Source organism: Anoplophora glabripennis, unplaced genomic scaffold (genome assembly GCF_000390285.2).
Source record: "Anoplophora glabripennis isolate ALB-LARVAE unplaced genomic scaffold, Agla_2.0 scaffold325, whole genome shotgun sequence".
In the NCBI taxonomy this organism is placed as follows: domain Eukaryota; kingdom Metazoa; phylum Arthropoda; class Insecta; order Coleoptera; family Cerambycidae; genus Anoplophora; species Anoplophora glabripennis.
The window spans coordinates 477,537-497,533 of record NW_019416633.1 but is presented as its reverse complement, the minus strand read 5'-3'; the positions used below and the strand labels follow the sequence as shown (position 1 = coordinate 497,533).

General features: G+C 32.5%; 1 protein-coding gene across 1 annotated transcript in view; it reads left to right on the top strand.

The window, feature by feature from the left end:
- The window catches only part of LOC108907106 (homeobox protein goosecoid-like), a 72,133-nt gene extending 53,550 nt beyond the window's left edge, over nucleotides 1-18,583 (top strand). Inside the window, exon 4 of the mRNA XM_023455129.1 lies at nucleotides 18,413-18,583. Within this exon, the coding sequence (XP_023310897.1) occupies nucleotides 18,413-18,583 (171 nt within the window). The remainder of the gene's footprint in view (nucleotides 1-18,412) is intronic.
- The last annotated feature ends 1,414 nt before the right edge of the window (nucleotides 18,584-19,997 follow it).

Here is a 19,997-nt window from a genome sequence, read left to right as displayed (position 1 = left end):
ATAATAATAATAATAATAATAATAATAATAATAATAATAATAATAATAATGCATTTATTGCCCAACAGAACAAATGTTCCAATTACAGGACAAAAAAGTATAGACATTCAAGTACAAAACACTAAAAATATAAAAAATTATAGTTCTAAATAAATACAAATAGATATGTAAACTACAAAATACGTTCTAGTTTCTACAATATCAGTTAAAATTTATTAAATTAAAAAATTGAGTTGCTACAGATAACAAATTATTTATGGTACAGTGGTTTATATCACACTGCATAGATATTAAATTATAATTATTTGCCATGACATAGATGGGAGATTTAAGAAGTATGTTGGTTTTAGCATTCCCACAATAGAACATGCAATCAGCACGAGACCCATGTCTAGGTACTCGTATATTGAAAGAACCCAGTAGATATGCTGAGTCAATTCTGGCATGAAAAAGTTTAAATAGGAAAGATAAACTATTGAGTATTCTTCTATTCTGTAAAGACTGCATTTTGAATCGATCTAACAGTAGCCTATGTTCATATCCTCTATTTGGATAATAAGCATCAATTCGAAAGCTTAAATATTTAAGAAAACGACGTTGAACTTTTTCAAGTTTATTAGTATGTATCTGGTAGTAAGTGTACCATATAAGGCTGTAGTATTCTAATTTAGAACGAACTAATGAGTAAAACAGACATTTCAATGCAGTAACGTTATTAAAAGAACTTGAATTTCTGACTCTAAAACTCAAAGCTCTATTAGCCGCATTTATAATTGCATTGATATGATCAGTGAAGGACAGTCTATTGTCAAATATTACACCTAAATCCTTAACATTATCGCAACGTGCTAGTAACGCATTTTCAAAGGTGTAGCCAAATATTAATGGTTATATTTTGGATGTAAACGAGCAGACCTTACACTTATCTATGTTAATAGGTAATTGATTATTCTCACACCATCTACTTACAAGATCTACCTGCTCTTGCAGTATTAAACAATCTTCCAAATTAGATACATTGAGAAACAGCTTCAAATCGTCGGCAAAAAAATAAGATGATTCGATTTTAAAGACAGAGACAAATCATTAATAAATAAAATAAAAAGAAGTGGTCCTAAATTTGACCCTTGGGGTACTCCAGATGTCGCTATAAAATTTTCAGATTTAAATCCGTTGTAAGAAACATGTAGTTCACGTTGAGAAAGATAGGATTTAATGAGAAGAATCAGATTATCGTTTAAGCCAAATAAATTTAACTTATTAAGAAGTATGCCATAATTAACTTTGTCAAAGGCATTTGAGAAATCTGTATACACCACATCAACTTGTCCCTTGTTTGCAACTGAAATCTGTTTTAACGATAATTCTCAAACGTTTAAACTCATTAAAATGACACGACACTTTTTATATTTATTATGATGATATGCTTTTAGTTTTATATTATTAATTATTTGACTAGTGTACCAGGATGGGTATTTTCTTTTAAACTTTTTATATACAGGAATACATTGATCAAATAAATCGTACAATCTTCTATAGAATGCTTCACAAGCAGAGTTAACATCAGTGTAATCTTTTAAAACTTGCCAGTTTGTATGCAACAAAGCATGATAGAGTTCAGGAAAATGGGCTTTTTTGAAATTATATGCTTTATTATTGCAATTTACCGGAAAAGTGGAGAAACTAGTCTTATTTATTTTTGCATATACTACTAGTGAAGGATGATAACCATCCTCTCCAATTAAGGGTTGGGTTTCCCGTGAAATTACACATTCCATGTCAGATATGCATAAATCCAACATTCTACCGTATGCGTTACATATAGTATTGAATTAATTAAGTATAAGTGCTAAGTATAGTGGCAGTAAACTCCTGGATAGAAGCGAGCTAACAGATTGTTAAAAGAATACTGAGTTGACGGTGAAGGAATTGACGGTGAATTAACACAACCATAATCTCGGATCGGTAAGGATAAGATGAGAACGCAGTCCATTCATTGTGTGATAATCTAGCAAGGTTGCGCTAGGGGTTGAAAGAGAAAAATCGGCGACCAGAATCTATGTGAAGGAGTCAAAACTATGGAGTCTAATCAGAAGGCCAACTTTAAATGAGGAAATTTAATTTAAGACCATGGACTCCTACAATAGGCCTACGCAGGCTTGCTGTATTCGTTCTATACAGGGATAGCCAAAAGTACGGAATAAAATTCATATCTTTTGAATGAGTTAATTTTTTTTAAAACGCGGAAACACGTTAACTGATTTTCATTTTTTCCCATCTTTCGGTTATATAATAATTAATTTTTCTTCAACCCCCTAACCCCCAGCTACCCCTACTTTTTTTTTCAAATGGAAACATAAGGCATGAGGGGGCTCGTTGAAAAGCTTATAGAAAACCGAATCCAGCCATGCCAAATAAACAAGTTTTATTTTTTCAATAACAAGTTTTTTTTCATTTAGAAATTGAAACAACTAGATAATTTACAAAAATAAACTCAATGTCGCAAATGCTGAAAATGTCCTCCATTCACTATTTGGCATTCTCCAAGACGATAGTAAAAGCTGTCCACAGCATTCTGAATGACTTCAGCTGGTAAATTATGCATCTCCGCCCTAATCTTGTTCTTTAAATTCTCAATATTATCCGGTCTGTCCTGGTAGACTCTTTCTTTCAAATATCCCCAAAGAAAATAATCCAGGGGTGTTAAGTCGGGGGATCTTGGCGGCCATTCAACTGTACCCCGTCTACCAATCCAGCGATTTGGAAACATTTCATCTAAGTATCTTCGAACATCAATACCAAAATGTGGGGGAGCGCCATCTTGTTGGAACCAAATTCTTTCATTCGGTATATCTGGATCAATTTCATGAGGGAAAATCACAGCTAGAGCAGGTATCAGGTCAAATGTTAGGAAATCCAGGTAGCGTGCGGCAGTAAGATTTTCTTCAAAAAAGAATGGGCCCAAGATTCTGTTGTTGATGATACCTGCCCATACATTAACTTTTTGTGGATGCTGCGTATGCGATTCGCATGTCCAGTGTGGATTTTCCTGGGACCAAAAGCGATAGTTGTGCCTGTTAACCACTCCATTTAAATAAAACGTAGCTTCATCCGAAAAAAGTACGTCTCGTTGAAAACCATTATTGTCGTCACACCGTCTCATCATTTCCTCACAAAATTGTAATCGCCTATCATAATCGTCTTCCAAAAGCTCTTGGACAAGACATACCTTATAGGGGTGGTATTTCTCTTGTTTCAGAAACATTCGAATTGCAGTTCGAGAAGCATCGTGATTGCGGGCCAATGAAACAGTTGAAGTATGAGGATTTTCAACAAGTTCTAATGCAATGTCTAATTTCTTTTCTTCATTCAAAGCACGTGCCCGTCCAGTTTTGGGCAAAGTCTGTACTGTACCGTGTTCCTCAAATTTGTGAAATATTTTACTAACTGTCCCTTGCGAGATTTGGTTTTCGGGATATTTCGCATTAAATAAATCGCGCACTTCAGCCTGACTTCTTATTTTGTCTCCACATCCAAGCAATATCAAGATTTCGATGCGTTGCCTTTCCGACAATACCATTGCAATTCAGTAAATAACTTGATTTTGACACAATAGTAACGTTTCGAACTCCAATTTACAACTAAAGCGAAAAATTAACCAGAAAGCCTGGCAAGTAAGTGGTGCCAAAAAAACGCAACATAAAAAATATATCTTTTTTGCGTTAGCAGTGATAGGTACAGTTTCAAATTCTTTATTTTATTCTGTGCAAATTCATGGAGGATAACACTGAAGATAATTAAATTTTATTTCACTTGTTAAGTAGGTGTTTTATACAACCCTAAAAACCTTGCTATTGAAAAAATAAAACTTGTTTATTTGGTATGGCTGGATTCGGTTTTCTATAAGCTTTTCAACGAGCCCCCTCATGCCTTATGTTTCCATTTGAAAAAAAAAGTAGGGGTAGCTGGGGGTTAGGGGGTTGAAGAAAAATTAATTATTATATAACCGAAAGATGGGAAAAAATCAAAATCAGTTAACGGGTTTCGGCGTTTAAAAAAAATTAAATCATTCAAAAGATATGAATTTTATTCCGTACTTCTGGCCATCCCTGTATAGGGTAATCCCGAGGTAGTGAGTCAAAAATATTGTGATTTAGTCGGACTTACCTTAGTGCAAAAATAGATGCAAAGTATTAAATGTAAAATATTATTTTAGTTTTCACATTTATTTTATATCCACACAAAATTTTGGGGTTTGAGGTTCTTTGCATAGAGAAATTGAAATTTGTTTACATTTTGATTTGATTATAGTTCATAGAGGGCGCTAGCTGCAGTAGATTGCATGTGTTGAAAACAACATAACTTTTTTATAGTATAAGGTGACTGGAACACCAACACAATTATATCATTCTGTTGGTGTATCATAAGCTGAAATTGTTTATGTCTATCGAAATCATAGAACTATTATGTATTTGTTTTTTACAGTTGTTAGAAAAACTGTTCCGATGCTTAAACTCCCAGAAATTTCGCAATCAATACTTCTTTTTTGCACACAACGATCGAAAATAAAAAAATACGTATTAACCACTTTACGCAAATCTTTTGAAAAAAATGTATACAGGGTGGTTCACTTTTTATGATTAGGACTTTAATCATCGATAGATTTCGTTAAAATACTGTCATCTTGAAGCATACACCTTTTCTTCCAAAGGTTTCCAAAGAGAAATAAGCTCTAGAAAACACTTTTTTTGGTTTTTATTTATGTTTTCTTAAACTATGAAACTATTTGTTTTATATTTAGTATGAAGTGTACGAATGAAAAGCTCTATCGGTTTTACAAATTATTGTGAAAATAGATCGATCATAGGCGTCCGTAAGGGGCTCTGGTAACCCCTATTTTTAAGATAATTTCTACGCCACTGGAAAATTTTCAAAATGAATGTATATTTTTTATATTGCGGTTTATTTTACTATTTTTAAATGAAATGGAATTGAGGAAAATGGCTTCGTATGGATACTTCAAAATGACATTATTTTGACGAGATCTATAGATGGTTAAAGTCCTAATCATAGAAAGTGAATCACGCTGTATACTAAAAATGAATTGATATTCTGGCAGAATTTTAAAAATGTGAGTAATAAATAAGTATTGGTACTTTATAAAGATGTTTAAGACCGACTGAATTCACTCTTACGCAATAATCATAAATTTCAGTAAAGCAATAGCTATCTCGAAAGTCATTATAAATACTCTAATGTAAACGAGGTAAAAATAAATGTATCCCGAAAAACTCGATCAAATCATACGTAGCGTGGGCTTTCACATACAAAACACACATTTTAGCTTAAAATAATCCATCAAAGCCCACAATGCGGTTTATTATTTAGTATTTCCCAGCATCGCTATAATTCAATTAAGTTGGCTGTTTTCCCATTCGTTGTTTAGCTAGCGCGGCGCGGCGGGCTGCTGTAAGCGTATTCGCTGCTATATTTTAACGTCGTTCCGCAGCCAGATTATTCTATTACCGCGTATCAACATCGGGGAGGGCTAATTTTGTTTATTCTCAAAACATTTCATTGTTTCAAGTGGATCAAAAATTCAACGGAAGGTTAATTACAGTTACATTGATCGTGTCTCACAGGCATACGACCACGGCACGCCACGTCTGAGAAAGCAAATAGCCCCTTATTTGTTTTAAAATATTAGCAAATTCTAATGCCCACAACTATTTTTTACTTCCTCGGTTGTAAAACTATTAAAAGTATTTCTACGCTTTGCGCAGCGTGAAGGAAAGCGTCCATATCCTTTGAAGGGAAATAAGAATCATTTAGTCCCTATCACCAATACATAATATAACCTTTACTATTTTACTATTAATTCCATTTTTTTACTCTTCTAAAACCGGTGCCACAACAGCGAATGTCCTTGAATTAGCAATGTCTTATACCATCATGTGTCAATACAGACATTCTAGCTATTAGTCGAATATCACATGTGGAGCACCGGCTATATAGGTACAATAATAATTATTACATTCGAAAACTTTTCAAGGTAATCTGACAGCTGCTAAATCTGTTTTAAGCCTGCTACAGATGGATATACAGTGAGCCTCCGGATGGGGTGCCGTACTCTTCTAAACTTTTTTTATTGTTGATTTTTCGAGAAAAAGTTATTCCCGATAAAAAGTTTTGCTTATCTTGGGAAGCCATGAGCAGTAATCAAATATGTAATAAAACATATAGGGCGTCTAAAAAGTTTCAAAATGTGAAATTTTTCATAAGCAGTGCCTTTAATTTTTGTTCTTGTTAAAAACTGTATTTAACAAAGTTGTTCGAGAACTCAAGAAATGCTTAAATACGGAGTTTAGTCAAAAAGAAGACACGATTTTTAACTATCTTACTTAAAGCAGACAGAAACTGTAAAAAATAAGTTGGCGACAGATGGAGCCATTTGCGCTTCGCGTACTATGTACCTCTTTGTCGTGAGTATGCGACACTATAACAGTTGGATTGTTCGTCGGTTGTCTCACCTATGACACACTGATGAGGACTAATAAGTCCGAAACCGGTCTGTGCTTGGTGGGTTAGACTGACGAGCGATCCTAGCTGTTGCACTAGGTGTTGCGAGTGTAATTCAATGCCGGTCGGGGCATATAGCCCGCGGAGTAGTTGTTTCTCGCAACACTGGTTTAAAGCGTATGTTTCAAGTTTCAAGTTTGAAGACGCCATGTTGTTTAGTATTTGTTTGGCAGCCATCAATAGTGAACGTTTTCAGTGAATTTGTGAAAATGGAGAACCATGCACTAGCTCACACATCCGTTATTGCAACGACCAAAATTAATGAATTAAAGTTTGAATTGCTACATCATGCGCCCTATTCGCCAGATTTAGCCCCCCCGGATTATTTTCTGTTCTCAAACTTGAAAAAATGGCTCAGTGGTCAACGATTTTCCAATGATGAAGTGATGTCGGCAATTAATGGCTATTTTGAGGAGCAAGACAGTTCTTATTATAAAAAGGGTATCGAACTTATTGAACATCGTCGGGAAAAGTGTATAGAGCTCAAAGGAGATTACGTTGAAAAATAAATATATTTTTTTCCAAAATTTTTGTGTTTTCTTTGTTGGGTCGGGTACTTCTAGGGCCACCCTCGTATATGGTCCAAATTTCAAATTTTTTTGCCCCTACGTTTTCTTAATATCGATTTCCAAACTCAGGGGTATTTCATTTATTTCGATAGTAGTGGCACATTTGTGGTAGTGGTATACTTTTCATGAAACATTTGTATTGCATATCGATATGAAACATTACCAATTCCATAACATTCGCAAGATAAATCCGTTGCTTCAGGGTTAGTATTATTAATAAAAATTATTCGGTGGGCAATTAATAAAAATCAATTTTTTGAATTTGACATTGATAAGGAAATATCCATGGTAATTATATGGTAGGTAAGATTATTTAAAATTTCGGGTCTCGGTTGACCCGCTTGGAACGCCATTGAATTGTGGCTGCCTCTGACAGCCCTACTAATACTAAAAGTACCACATTTTTAAAACTACTTCTACTAATATTGTCATTACTAAATATCTGAATTATTATTAAATAAATATTCTGATTTTTTTTCAACATTGGAAAGTTTGTTTTGCATAATGCCATAATATCTACTTGTTATATTTTTGACCATTTGTATTTAGTAAAAGCACTTATATTGACGGATTTTATTTTCTTTATTATTCCATTAAATATTCCCGTCAGTGATCCAAGCGCCACTTCGAAGGATTTGATTCTTGTAGTTGTTAATTCTCTTAACGATTGCTTTGGTACATCAATGTTAAAATTTATTTGATCAAAATCAATTTTTACAAATGGTTTATTAAAGTGGACTTCATTTACTTTTTCTAAAATTTAAACATACTTACGTACATAGTAAAATTACAGATTGTATATAATTTTAATAAGTTTTTATCATTAAAATATTTAAACAATGAAATTAGCGAATAACATGGAGCGTAATATTAAAATTGTAGCCTCACCATTATTTTGTAATTAGGTGGATGCTCACGCGCGGAATGGTAATAAATAATACCAATTAGTTCGCTTATTTGGACGTCAAAAGACTTATTTAAGTCAGTTTTATACAATAATAAGCCTTGTTGTCTACTTTGTTCGCATCACCTATCCTTTGATGTGACGCTGCGAGGCGCGATTTTGCCAAACAGCTCGCCTAGAACTAATTCCAATTTATCCATTCTCGTTACCTGTGTCGTTATAAACGTATGATATATTTGATGCAACTATTCTTCCGGAAATATTTCAATAAACGTCAAACATTTCGCTTTGCCTTTGCGCTATTGCTGATAAAATTTATAGGAGAAAAATTTAAAGCTTCTGATAAGAAGTACTGCAAAATATTTGCTTCTTATAAATAAGTTAAATTATATGCTTTACAGTTGACTTTGCATAATAGTTGAATGCAGATTTTTCTTCAACGCGTTTAATTGTACTTCATTTATAAAATAAATTCTGCTTCATTTCAGCTTCATTTTCTGTGGTTTGAACTATGATCTAGGGTCTAGGGGATAGAAATAGTTTTTTGTTATTTCTTCTGGATGTTTTCTAAATTGTATAAATTCTTCACTGGCAAATTGTGTGTTCCAAAATTATTATACTTTGTAATCAGATAACTTTTCTGCCGAGTCTAAATTTGCACCCAAAATTAAATTAAGTTACAATGAGTTTAGCATTGAAAAGCGATTATCTGATTTTATTAGGGAAAATTATTTTTAAGAATGATACCGTATTTATATGGCAAGTACTAAAAAATATATATCTAGCCGCGATATAAACCATAAATAACTGTGTTCAACAGTGGAAATATTTTTTTATCCGAGTGTCTTTGATTTCAATTCGTCCATATTTTGTTTTGCAACCAATCAGTTTGTAAAATTGAAATCTCGCAATGTCATCAAATTAACAAACGAACGAAATTGTCACGATGTTATGATTGCAGTATACAGGGTGTTTCAAAACGGTGTTGCCAAACTTGTTAGGGGGGTTATAGAGGACATTGCGGAAGAAAATTTTTGTATATAAATCCCTAAAAGTCGGAAATGAGCCGTTTTTGCCCTGGAGCAATTTTTGTCCAAAAACGTAGCGTTATTACGTTGCCATTATCTCTTAACCGACGATGGATTGACGAAAATATTGTTCGGTAAGGATGTCGGCGATTCGGAAAGCACTCAGTTTCTCTAACATTGCATCTTGCTTCGCCATAAATAAGATGCATGTCTACATCTCTTCGAATTGGTCCATTTCAATAATTTAGAAGTAAAATTAGGTCCGATCATTTACAGCTCTGTTCATTTGTTTCACTATTCCTCACAGCGTGACACAGATGACACAGATGGCACTGACAGATGACATTGACAGATGACATTGCATGTTTTCACTGCATAGTTGCAGTTGGTAAACACTTATCACAAGAGATAAACGTGTCTATTTTGTTTCAAATTATTTTTTGCGTTATCCTTAATAAAAATTACTTAAATATCAGTATTTTGGTGTCAACGAGATAACATTATGTTTTTGGACAACATTTGCTGCAGGGCCAAAACGGCTCATTTTCGACTAGAGATTTATACGCAAAAATTTTCTACCACAAATGTTCTCTATATCCCTCTCAAGTTTGGCAACACCTATTTGAAACACCCTGTATAGAGGCAAAGATCATCACGTAACATATTTGTTCAGATAGAAGTCTTCAGACGCAAATAAATCTGATGTTTGTGGAAAAGTGAAAACAATGATTTTCGAAGATCGTCGTTTGAAAGCAACTGCGAAAAAATTAAAAAATGAGTTAAATAAAGATGTTTGGTTAGCAAAAAGCGTAATAAAAATACCCCTTGACTGATTCTTTTGGTGCTGGGGACTATTTATTATTAATTTTTTCACAGGTTGCTCCCAATAAACAGAGGAAAAAGTATTAAATATATCTTAACCAACTGTTTTGACAATTCTACACGGTAAACAAATTGAGTAAGGTGGATTCCAACATTGCCGACTCCCAAACGGTAGTAAACTTAAAAACATTTGAGATCTTTGATGTAGTATTTAACTTTTTCTCTAACATAGTGACAGGCATTAAGACTCTAGAACAGGAGTGTCTAGACATGTACTAACGGCGATCTACCGCAAAAAATTGAGCGGTAAGCGATCGACACCAAAAAGTAAGGGTGGGGAGGGGGGAATAGAATTGAGCTGTAACGTAACAGGTGATATGGGCATGTCGCTGTCGTTATTTGGTTACTGGCCAATCAAAATTTGAATTCTACCTACTAGGTACAAAAAACTACAATGTAACTCATTTCAACTTTTATTGCACATACAAATTATATACATAGGTATATAATAGTAACGATAATTATATGTCGCCAAGAAGTTTCGACATCTTTGAATGTCGATGCATGGTATTGCATGTCGTCAGCGTAAGATGGCACGTAATTGCTGATTGACAATCGCAAACATGATGACAAATGTTCGCCAGTAAGCCGACTGCGATATTTGGATTTAATAATTTTCATTTCAGAAAACGTAGATTCGCATAGATAAGTTGATCCAAACAATCCGGTTATTTGAAGTGCAATTTGTTTTTATCTTCAGATATAAAAGACTAAAATTTTGGACCACTTGCTCTTGCTTTGAGATGTATATCTGAAACCTTCTGCAATATCTCATTTTCCACAAAAGACAAGTCTTGTTCGAAGGTGTTTGATATTTCAGTAGTACATTTTTCAACGTCTTCACAAGAAAACGGATAGCTCATGAAAGTTACAATATTCGTCAATTTGTTAAAATGTTGTAATTTATTTAGGGAATGTGGATATGTTTCCGCGATCGACCGGTCGATGCTATCGCGATCGACCGGTCTATTGCGATCGACTGTTTGAGCAGCCCTGCTCTAGAGCATCATTGGGATCCACAAACAAAAGCTCATGGGAGGCTCATAGCTATGGTCATTTGGGATCAAGTAGGAAATATTCTCGTTGAATATATATCAAAGGGAACTACAATAACAGCAGGGTAATACGTTCACGAATTTGACGGCTGTTAACATAAACGTCCCTGTTTCCGTCACAATTAAAGAGCAGTTAAAGTAAAATCCTTCGTTTGTGACTATCTATCACCTCGATTGTAACTTTTAAGCTGGACCACGTGATGTCTTACATATGGCTAGAAATTTGAAGAAGCACCTCAGAGGATAGTGTTTTTTAAGTGGATGCTGATGCATGTTTTGAAGGAGATAAGATTTATTTTTGATGGAATGAATAATTAATTTAAGGAAGAAACAAAATCAGTTTTAGTTATTTCATTATTAGGGAGAAAACTTTTTCAGTGTCCCTCTCGACTGACCGTTTTATTTATTTGAATGTAGGGAACAGTTATATATATTTTGGTTTTAAAACTGGTCGAGATGTTCTTTAAAGTGGCTGTGAAGCCAAAAATCCACAGGAAAGTTTCATTTGTATGTTTACCTTTCTTGTTTTGAAAATTTTGCCACATTGTAATTTTGTAATTTAAAAAATAATGAAAATCGTAAATAAACTCCTGAGCCACAAAACTGTTAGTGTTGTTTTTTATAAATTAATTTAGTGATTTAGTGATGTGCTAGTATACATAAATAAATAAATACTCTAATGCAATGTTCATAACATTATTTCAAGGAAATAAAAAATATAGCAGCGTTATTATCCGGCAGCATTGTTCATTTACCATATTTGTTAGATGTAGATACCTTTATAGAACTTGGAAAAACTACCTACCCCTCAATATTTTGTGGACTATAGAGGTAAAAAATTGGACCTCATAGACGTTTACATATGTACATACTCTTATTTATACAGACTCTAAACCAACGGTGTTAAAGTCAACTATAATAATAAAAAAGTTAATGACTATGCGGGAGTAGTCAAACGATAATTTTAACGATCACAGAAATTTTTGTTGTGTACTCTGTATTCTGAAAAAGAGAACCTGTTTTACCCTAGAGTCTTCTAATCACTGCGTGACATCTGCATTAGATATTTATAGGGTATTGTCGAAGTCATTTGTTCTTTGGATGACTATGACTATAATCCAAAAGTTTTAAAGAATCATCACTGATTTTGAGAAAAGGATGAAAGAATTAAAAAAAAGTATCACATTCCTTCAAACAGCGGTGTCTCATGTCGGTACCGGTAGATACTGCTGCAAGCGAATTGCATTCCATTGAACATTTTTGATATTCATTGGGGTTTAAAATGTTTGTACCTAAGTTAAAGTGCCCTAAGTATGACAATTTTTAGATTCGATTTTCCTTCAATTTTCTGTTACTATTAAATTGCAAATTATTTTAAGGTATTATTTTCTAATAGTATCGCGGAAAACCACTACTTTGCTACATGCCAACAATGAATTACTCCCACAATATCTATTAAACAGCCAATATTATTCATCAGCAGAATCAACGGACACAGACCGGTTTTGAACTTAGCTGTAACGTTTAATAATTATTATTATACTTAATTATATATTTCGCACAGCAGAAATAGAAATACAAGATATGCCATGATGCTTTTTGGTTGGAAATAAATGGAGAAGGAATCCAAATTGAAATGTGAAAATTTATTAGCATACATTCTTGTATGAAAATAATTCCGATTTCATTTTCTTATGGTTATACCAGAAGTGGTTGTCAGTTTTCGTTTTAAATGAAAATTAGTAAAAAAAAATTTGCTATTTTCAACTTTTTACCAAAAATGCGAATTGTAACACTTAAGCGTTACCGGGCTTATATGGTTTAAAGTTGACGAAATGAAACAACAAAGAAATTTATGATCGCCAAATCAAAGAGTGTCATGTGCTATACGCAAAAATGCACACGTAAAATGCAATTAATTTAATCATTTGTTTTTCATTTCAGAAAAAACGTAAACATTGATTATAAATAATGATAAGTTTAATAAAAAACATAATTTACTATGTAATTAAATTCTTAAAAAAATATTATCCATCCATTAAACGTTATTTATTAAATAAATTATTGGAACGAAATTGATTTTATGTCACATTTAGCATCTAAAACTAAGAATTATCTCGATATTCTCCCGATGGAATTGGTGGTGGTGATTTTATTTCATTCAATTAGCAATCTAAAATGCCGTAAGTCATTCCACCACCGCCCCTGGAAAAAGCGGTCTGGATTCGGGGTTTATTGTGTACTCACGGTTCCCGCTAACCTAAAACAAACATTCAAATTATTTCAGAGAAATGATTGTATTTATTAATGCGATGATATGAGGTATTGAATGTGGATTTAGCGGCCATTTGTGGTTGAACAATAGAGGGATTATTAACTATGTTATTGTTAGGTGAAAACCCTCTTCTGTAATGCCTCCCTCAGCATCGTTTCAAGTCTATTTATTTATTTTAAAAAGTGAAGCCGTGAAATAAGGAATAAGAGCACGTTAATGTAGTGACACTTAAGTCGTATTTGGACGGGGAAAAATTTAAACTCCTGATAGTCAATTCATATCTCCCATACTTTTGAATTTACAAATGCAGCTATTTACATTTTTCAAAACACGGTGATTTTGTTCATTGCTTAACACATATTGACTGTTTTTTCAAAAGGTACCGTGTATAATACGTAGATAAATAATTAATCTTTCATTTTGAATTTTAAATTTTATATGGAGTGTAGATATATATAACCTTCATAAATGTTTACAAGCCACGTGACCAGTGAGCTTACACAACCAACATTGCAGGGTTGGTACTGGTAAAGAAAATTCCCTAAATCTTGGCTTCACCAATATTAATGATTCGTTTACAATGAACAATAACAAACTGTTACGCCTACGTTCTAGACACCTATCACAGCCGGCGAAACAGAATGTTGTATTTTAATGAAATCTTGATCATATTGTTTTTACCGAAATTTAATTGCCAACATGAAGGAAATAAAATTATTGTTCCAAATAAAATTACTGTGTGGCGTGTCATTTATGAAGACTCTGTAGAGACAGTTTGACCAAACTCATCTTGTCCGCCAAATGCAAGTCAGGGTGGCAGGGCGATAGTCTCAAAATAGTAACTCGCTCTTTCTGTAAAAATTAATGAACTTTTAAATATATGAAGTTTACGTTTAATATATTATTCGAAAACTGAATTTTAATTGAATCGGCATCTTTACTTCCGTTAGTAGCAATTATTTTTCCTGGATTATTATTTAATTGTAAACAATTATTATTTTTATAAGTCTACATTGAAGATACTTGATGGCTTGTTTGGTAAATCACATTCTTTTAAAATAGCTCAAAATATCCATTTCTATTCTGTTCATTCCTAATGCTCTGAACTCTACGAATAAAAAAGCTTGATTATCTCTTTTAACACAGCTGTAACCAATCATTTCGCGCTATTTTTTTTTGTCTTGACCTAATGATCTTATTCAATAAATCAAAAAATATATAATTCTGATTCTTTTTTCCTTTCTGAATCTACTTTCAAAAGGTGCTACAATTTTCGCGCATTGTAGAATATGAAATTTATATTTTGGCATAAATAGAACACTACAGGGTGTCCCACGGTGACGAGACATTAGACATATTTCAGAGACTAATGATTTTAATTTTGAAAATTTGGGCAATAGTTTTTTCGGGCATGCCCTTCTCAATTAAAATAATGGCGTCCACCTGACGCTTCCGGTTATACCGGAAGTTGACGTCATCTTCGTTATTTTAAATGGGACACCCTGTATATTATTGCAATTGTGGGTTCTACGTCAATTTGTGCTAGGTTTCCTATTCTTAAAGTTAACCGTTTTTGATATATGTATTTAATTTTTTTCAAAATAGGGGACAGAACTAAAACTCTAAGCTTCCTTCCCATAATTTCAAAATGATTTAATTTCATTTCAGTGGTAGAAATTTAATGCCGAATGTAAATTTTTAAATCGTTTATGGGTTCTGTATAAAGAAATGTCGATTCTAATTTTATTTTTCATTAACTGTACTATTTAAGAATTCTTAAAAACAATCAATTTAAAGTATTTTCTAAAAACAACAAAATTTATTTGTTATCGTTTCATGAAATATAAGGCAACTAATAAAGGAATGAAATTGTTGCAAAACAGAAGATAGTTTGAAAAAACAATGAAAGCAACAACAATCTTAAATAAGTAATACAAAGTGTTTCTGAAACACGGTTCCAATGTTGATTGTTTGAAACAATGTTGTAAGTAAAAAAATTTCTATTAACATGAAAACATTTAATAAAAAAGATCTCAGATAAATAATTTCAAAATGTTTAATTAGACCCAAGGATTGCAGGGGCTTTTTATCTAAAAAATTAATAATAATACATTTTTCTTAAAGAGGATATAGGTATATTAAGGGTGCAATATCGATAACATGGATTGTTTTCGAGAAAATTGGCAGTGAACACTATACACTTTGATGGCATATGTTACGAAAATCAAAAGTGCCATTAATTACTTTGAAACTTTGCTAACACACATTAAGGACTTAATTTGCTCTTTTAAGATGCATCTTCGCTACTGTGTGTGAGAAAAAACTATTCCTTTAAGATAGCGATCTTCAAACTTTTACGACGTGTGGAACCCCGCCAACATGTCGATATTTTTGAGGAGGAAAAAAATTTTTGTACACATTTTTCTCTAATTATTTAATATACTTATCTATATGTACTACAATACAATATATATACTACACAATATACCACTAAGTAAAAATTAAAGTAAGACTTTAAAGTTAAAGTAAATATTTATTGAGTAATTAAAAAAAGAGTACCTAAATATATATAATCAAAGACTGGGATGTGCTTGGATATTTATACATAATATGTTAAAATCAGCTGCTATTGTCGTAAGTGGCAATCGCATTTCAAATTCTGTATTAAGCGCATTGCGATACTTGGTTTTTGTCGCTACGTACGTAAAAAATGATTTTTGGCACATGCACGTAGTTGCAAAAGGCATTAATACATTTATTGCCTGGTCAGCAATTTAAATAAATAATAATTTTATTTAGCATGTGCTATTCCTTACAATTTACAAACAAAAAGTATCAAAAAGAAAAAATTTACAAATAAGCAAAATATTTAGTGCAAATATAATTCCATTAAATTTTTTATAAACATATTTATATTTACAGAATTCTTAATGCCCTCCGGTAGCGAATTGAAAAGTCTAAGGCCATCTCCAAACATCTGTTTTTGCAAATAAGTTGTTTTTGAAAATGTTATATTATAATTTTGTCCAGAACGTATATTATATGAATGCAGTTCAGCACGCGTGACTAGATACGATACTAGATACTTTGGTAATATATTTTTACGCATTTTGTATATTAATACCAAATTAGCCTTTTCAATTTGCTTCCAAATAGGAATCCACTGTAAAGTTTTCAACATTAAATCAATTGAGGTATATCTACTGCAACTCAATATAATTCTCATACATTTATTTTGCAACCTTTGAAGCCTATCCAAATCTGTCCTTTTACATGATATTAATAGTGATGCACAATAGCTAAAGTGGGGGTTAATTAGTGTATTATAAATTAAGTGTTTACTCTCCGCAGTTAATGTGTCAGAAATTCTGTTGAAAAAACCAATTTTTTTACCAATTTTTTTACATAGATAATCAACATGACATCCAAATGACAACTGAGGATCTAGAATCACCCCCAAATACTTAAATTGTGTAACTTTTTCAATTTTAGTGTCATTAATGTAAATATCTAAGTTATTATCTAAATAATGTTTACAATTTTGTTTTGTACCAAGTACCATATATTTAGACTTATTAGAATTTAATTTTAATTTGTTAATGCATAACCATTTGTACAAAATTTTCAGTTCGTTATTCAACCGGTAAGTAATATCCTTATAATCTCTACCCGATATCGCTATTAGCGTATCATCTGCAAACAGACTCACGAAATATTCATTTAGTACCTTATACAAATCGTTTATATAAATAACAAACAACAAAGGGCCTAAAACACTACCTTGTGTTTTATACCATATAGCTGTAATTTTTGCAACAACCTTGACCTATCAATGGTTTCAAATGCACGTTGAAGATCAATAAAAACACTTAATACAACCTTACCGTCACCAATTGCTTCTTTCCGTTTGGCACACACAAAATTTAATGCTGTTTCACACGATTGCTTTTCACGAAAACCTGACTGTCCTTCATAAATAAGATCGTTATATTCAAAATATGTCCTTAGCTGTTCACATACTAATATCTCTATAATCTTGTCAACAACCGGTAACAAATTAATTGGTCTATAATCGCTCGGTTGTACAGGTGAACAAACTTTTGCTACTGGCACTATAGTACTCGTCTTAAGATTCACTGGTATAGACGCTGTAGATAGTGACGTATTTATTAAGTACAGTAATGGATATCCAACCACCACAAAAATATTCTAAATATTTCAGGATATTCTTTATAAATCTCTAGCCAAAAATCAAGGGAAAGGCGACGTAACCAACGCGAAGAACGCTGCTCCACTTGTACTTGCATAAATAGATAAACCACTTATAGTAACTTATACGTGTGTACTTATAAAAATAAAAAGTTTTAAGAGTATAAATTTTCTTGAATTTTGTAATTATCGATAAAATTTTTTAAATTTTCGCTGAACCCCCAGAGAGGTTGTGCGGAATCCCAGGGTTCCGCGGAACACAGTTTGAATACCGCTGCTTTAAGAGATTATTGCAATCAATAACATGAAGACTTGAATCAGTTTCATTTATATCTATTTTGGAGTTATTTAAAAAATATTTATGTTTTCGGCAGTACACCATTATCACCCTTTAACATTTTTATTAAGCATTTTCAGTCCATATTCATTAAATTGACATTTACTAACTCCTGTTTCAACTAACTCCTGTTTCAGTTGTATATGATTAATAAAGGTCGCAAAATTAGATTTTTTGCAGTTATCGATGTCTCTCTCTGAGTCTCTCATCCAATACACTTTATAATTTATCACTAAAACTTGACGTAAAAAGTTTCGTAAGAACCAACAGAAAAAAATGCCCCCGGGAGTAAAATAAAGGAGATATCTTTGACGTCAGCCAAATATAATTAAATTTAGTATTATAGCCTGGCCAAAGTAACCCTAATTGTTTTCATTGTCGTCGAATAACACCCGCTCTTAACTGGAATTATTCTGATGCAAATATCGCGATTGCATTAGGAAAAGGCAATACACGTTACACCCCTCATATTATATTCCTACCGCTCTAACACTAAGAGATTGTCGGCTGAAAATGACGTTAAGCACCCTGTGATTCGAATAAAAATAATTAATTCATTGTTCATTTATTTCAGGTCTGGTTCAAGAACAGACGGGCAAAATGGAGGAAACAAAAGAGGGAGGAACAGGAGCGAATGCGAAAGATTCAAGAGGAAGACGTCTGCAGGCCCGCAGTCGATCAAGGGAGGCTTATGCCGCCTCAGAATTTCACCGATGATGATTCGTCTGATTTGGAGGTCGCCTAACTGGGATGTGGGTTCTCCGTTTTTGTATCTAGTCAATTGTTATTTTGTAAATAATCGTTTTGTTGCGCAAGCAACTGTACAAACTGGAGCATTTACGACACTTTGGTGGGTCTCTAATATTTTCCCTATAAAAAGTACTTAAGATGTCTTGGGCTCGACGTTTGAGAAAAATATTGAAAATTGCAACATTATTTTATTATTTTGTTTAAGATGTAAATATATTTCGACTTTTCTGTAGAATACTTCTTTTATTTGGGGCGTACGATGTGTTTTTTTTAAATAATTTTTTATAATTTTCGGTCTTTCATTATTCGGATATGGACAAGGGGTATAATTTGCATTCTTTTGTTACACTAAAAAATAATTTTGGCGTCTGTGTTAGCCTCAAATTTTTTGAATATGAAAGATATTTACACACACTTCAAACATTGAAAAATATAAAATACCGACGGAATTTTTTTTTATTGATTTTAAAAATATTCATATATCTAAAAAAATCACAAACAAAACGTCAAAAATAGAAACATCTTTATCAATTAAATGAATCGGTATTATTAAGGTTTCCACTGTTAAGTTTTTCTCAAAAGAGCTCGATACTCTGTTTATCTCTTCAGGAAATACGAGAAACTCCACAAAAGTGTCGAAATTCGCCCAACCCGTACTTACTTTCCTTTACATTCCTAAAATTTTGTAAATACGGCTGTAGTTCTGAAATAAAAATTGTTATCTTTGATGTACATAGGTAGTTAGTTTTTTTAGGATAAGTTTGTGTATTATGAATTGACAGTAACCATAACTTATCAAAATTGTTCTAGGATAAAAAAATACAATAAATTAACACTTCTTATTATAGAAAATTTCAAATTAAATATATACTCCATTACTATATGTAATATAATAAAAGCATTTTTAAAAACAGTAGACGTAATTTTATTTAACCCTTTACAAACAGCTGTGTAGCATAGCTAAAATTTGTTATATATTTTTATTTCTCATAAATAATACTACCGATACTACAACTGCAAATATTACATACTTCAATTCAGTATCTATGTATGTAATGTAATAAGATTTAAAAAAATGTAGTTAGAAACGTTCAACGTATCATAATTATAATATTGAAATTTTCTGCTTGAAGTGTCACTGTGTTTTAAGATTCTACAGTGTCAGCAGAAGACCATAGAAGAAATCACAGAAAATATAGGTTTGCACTATATTGTCTGTGCTACAATTTTCTTCGAAATTTTTAACTCGAAGATGTAATTGTGGAAAGGTTGAATTTTTCTCTAGTTGTTAATCATTCCGTTTTCTGCACGTGACGCCACTATGATCAAGGTCGTTGCTTGGAGAATAAACAAAATTTAAACCTCACTTTTACCCTTTTTTTATCTTGAAATGCTGGCGTTTTATAGAC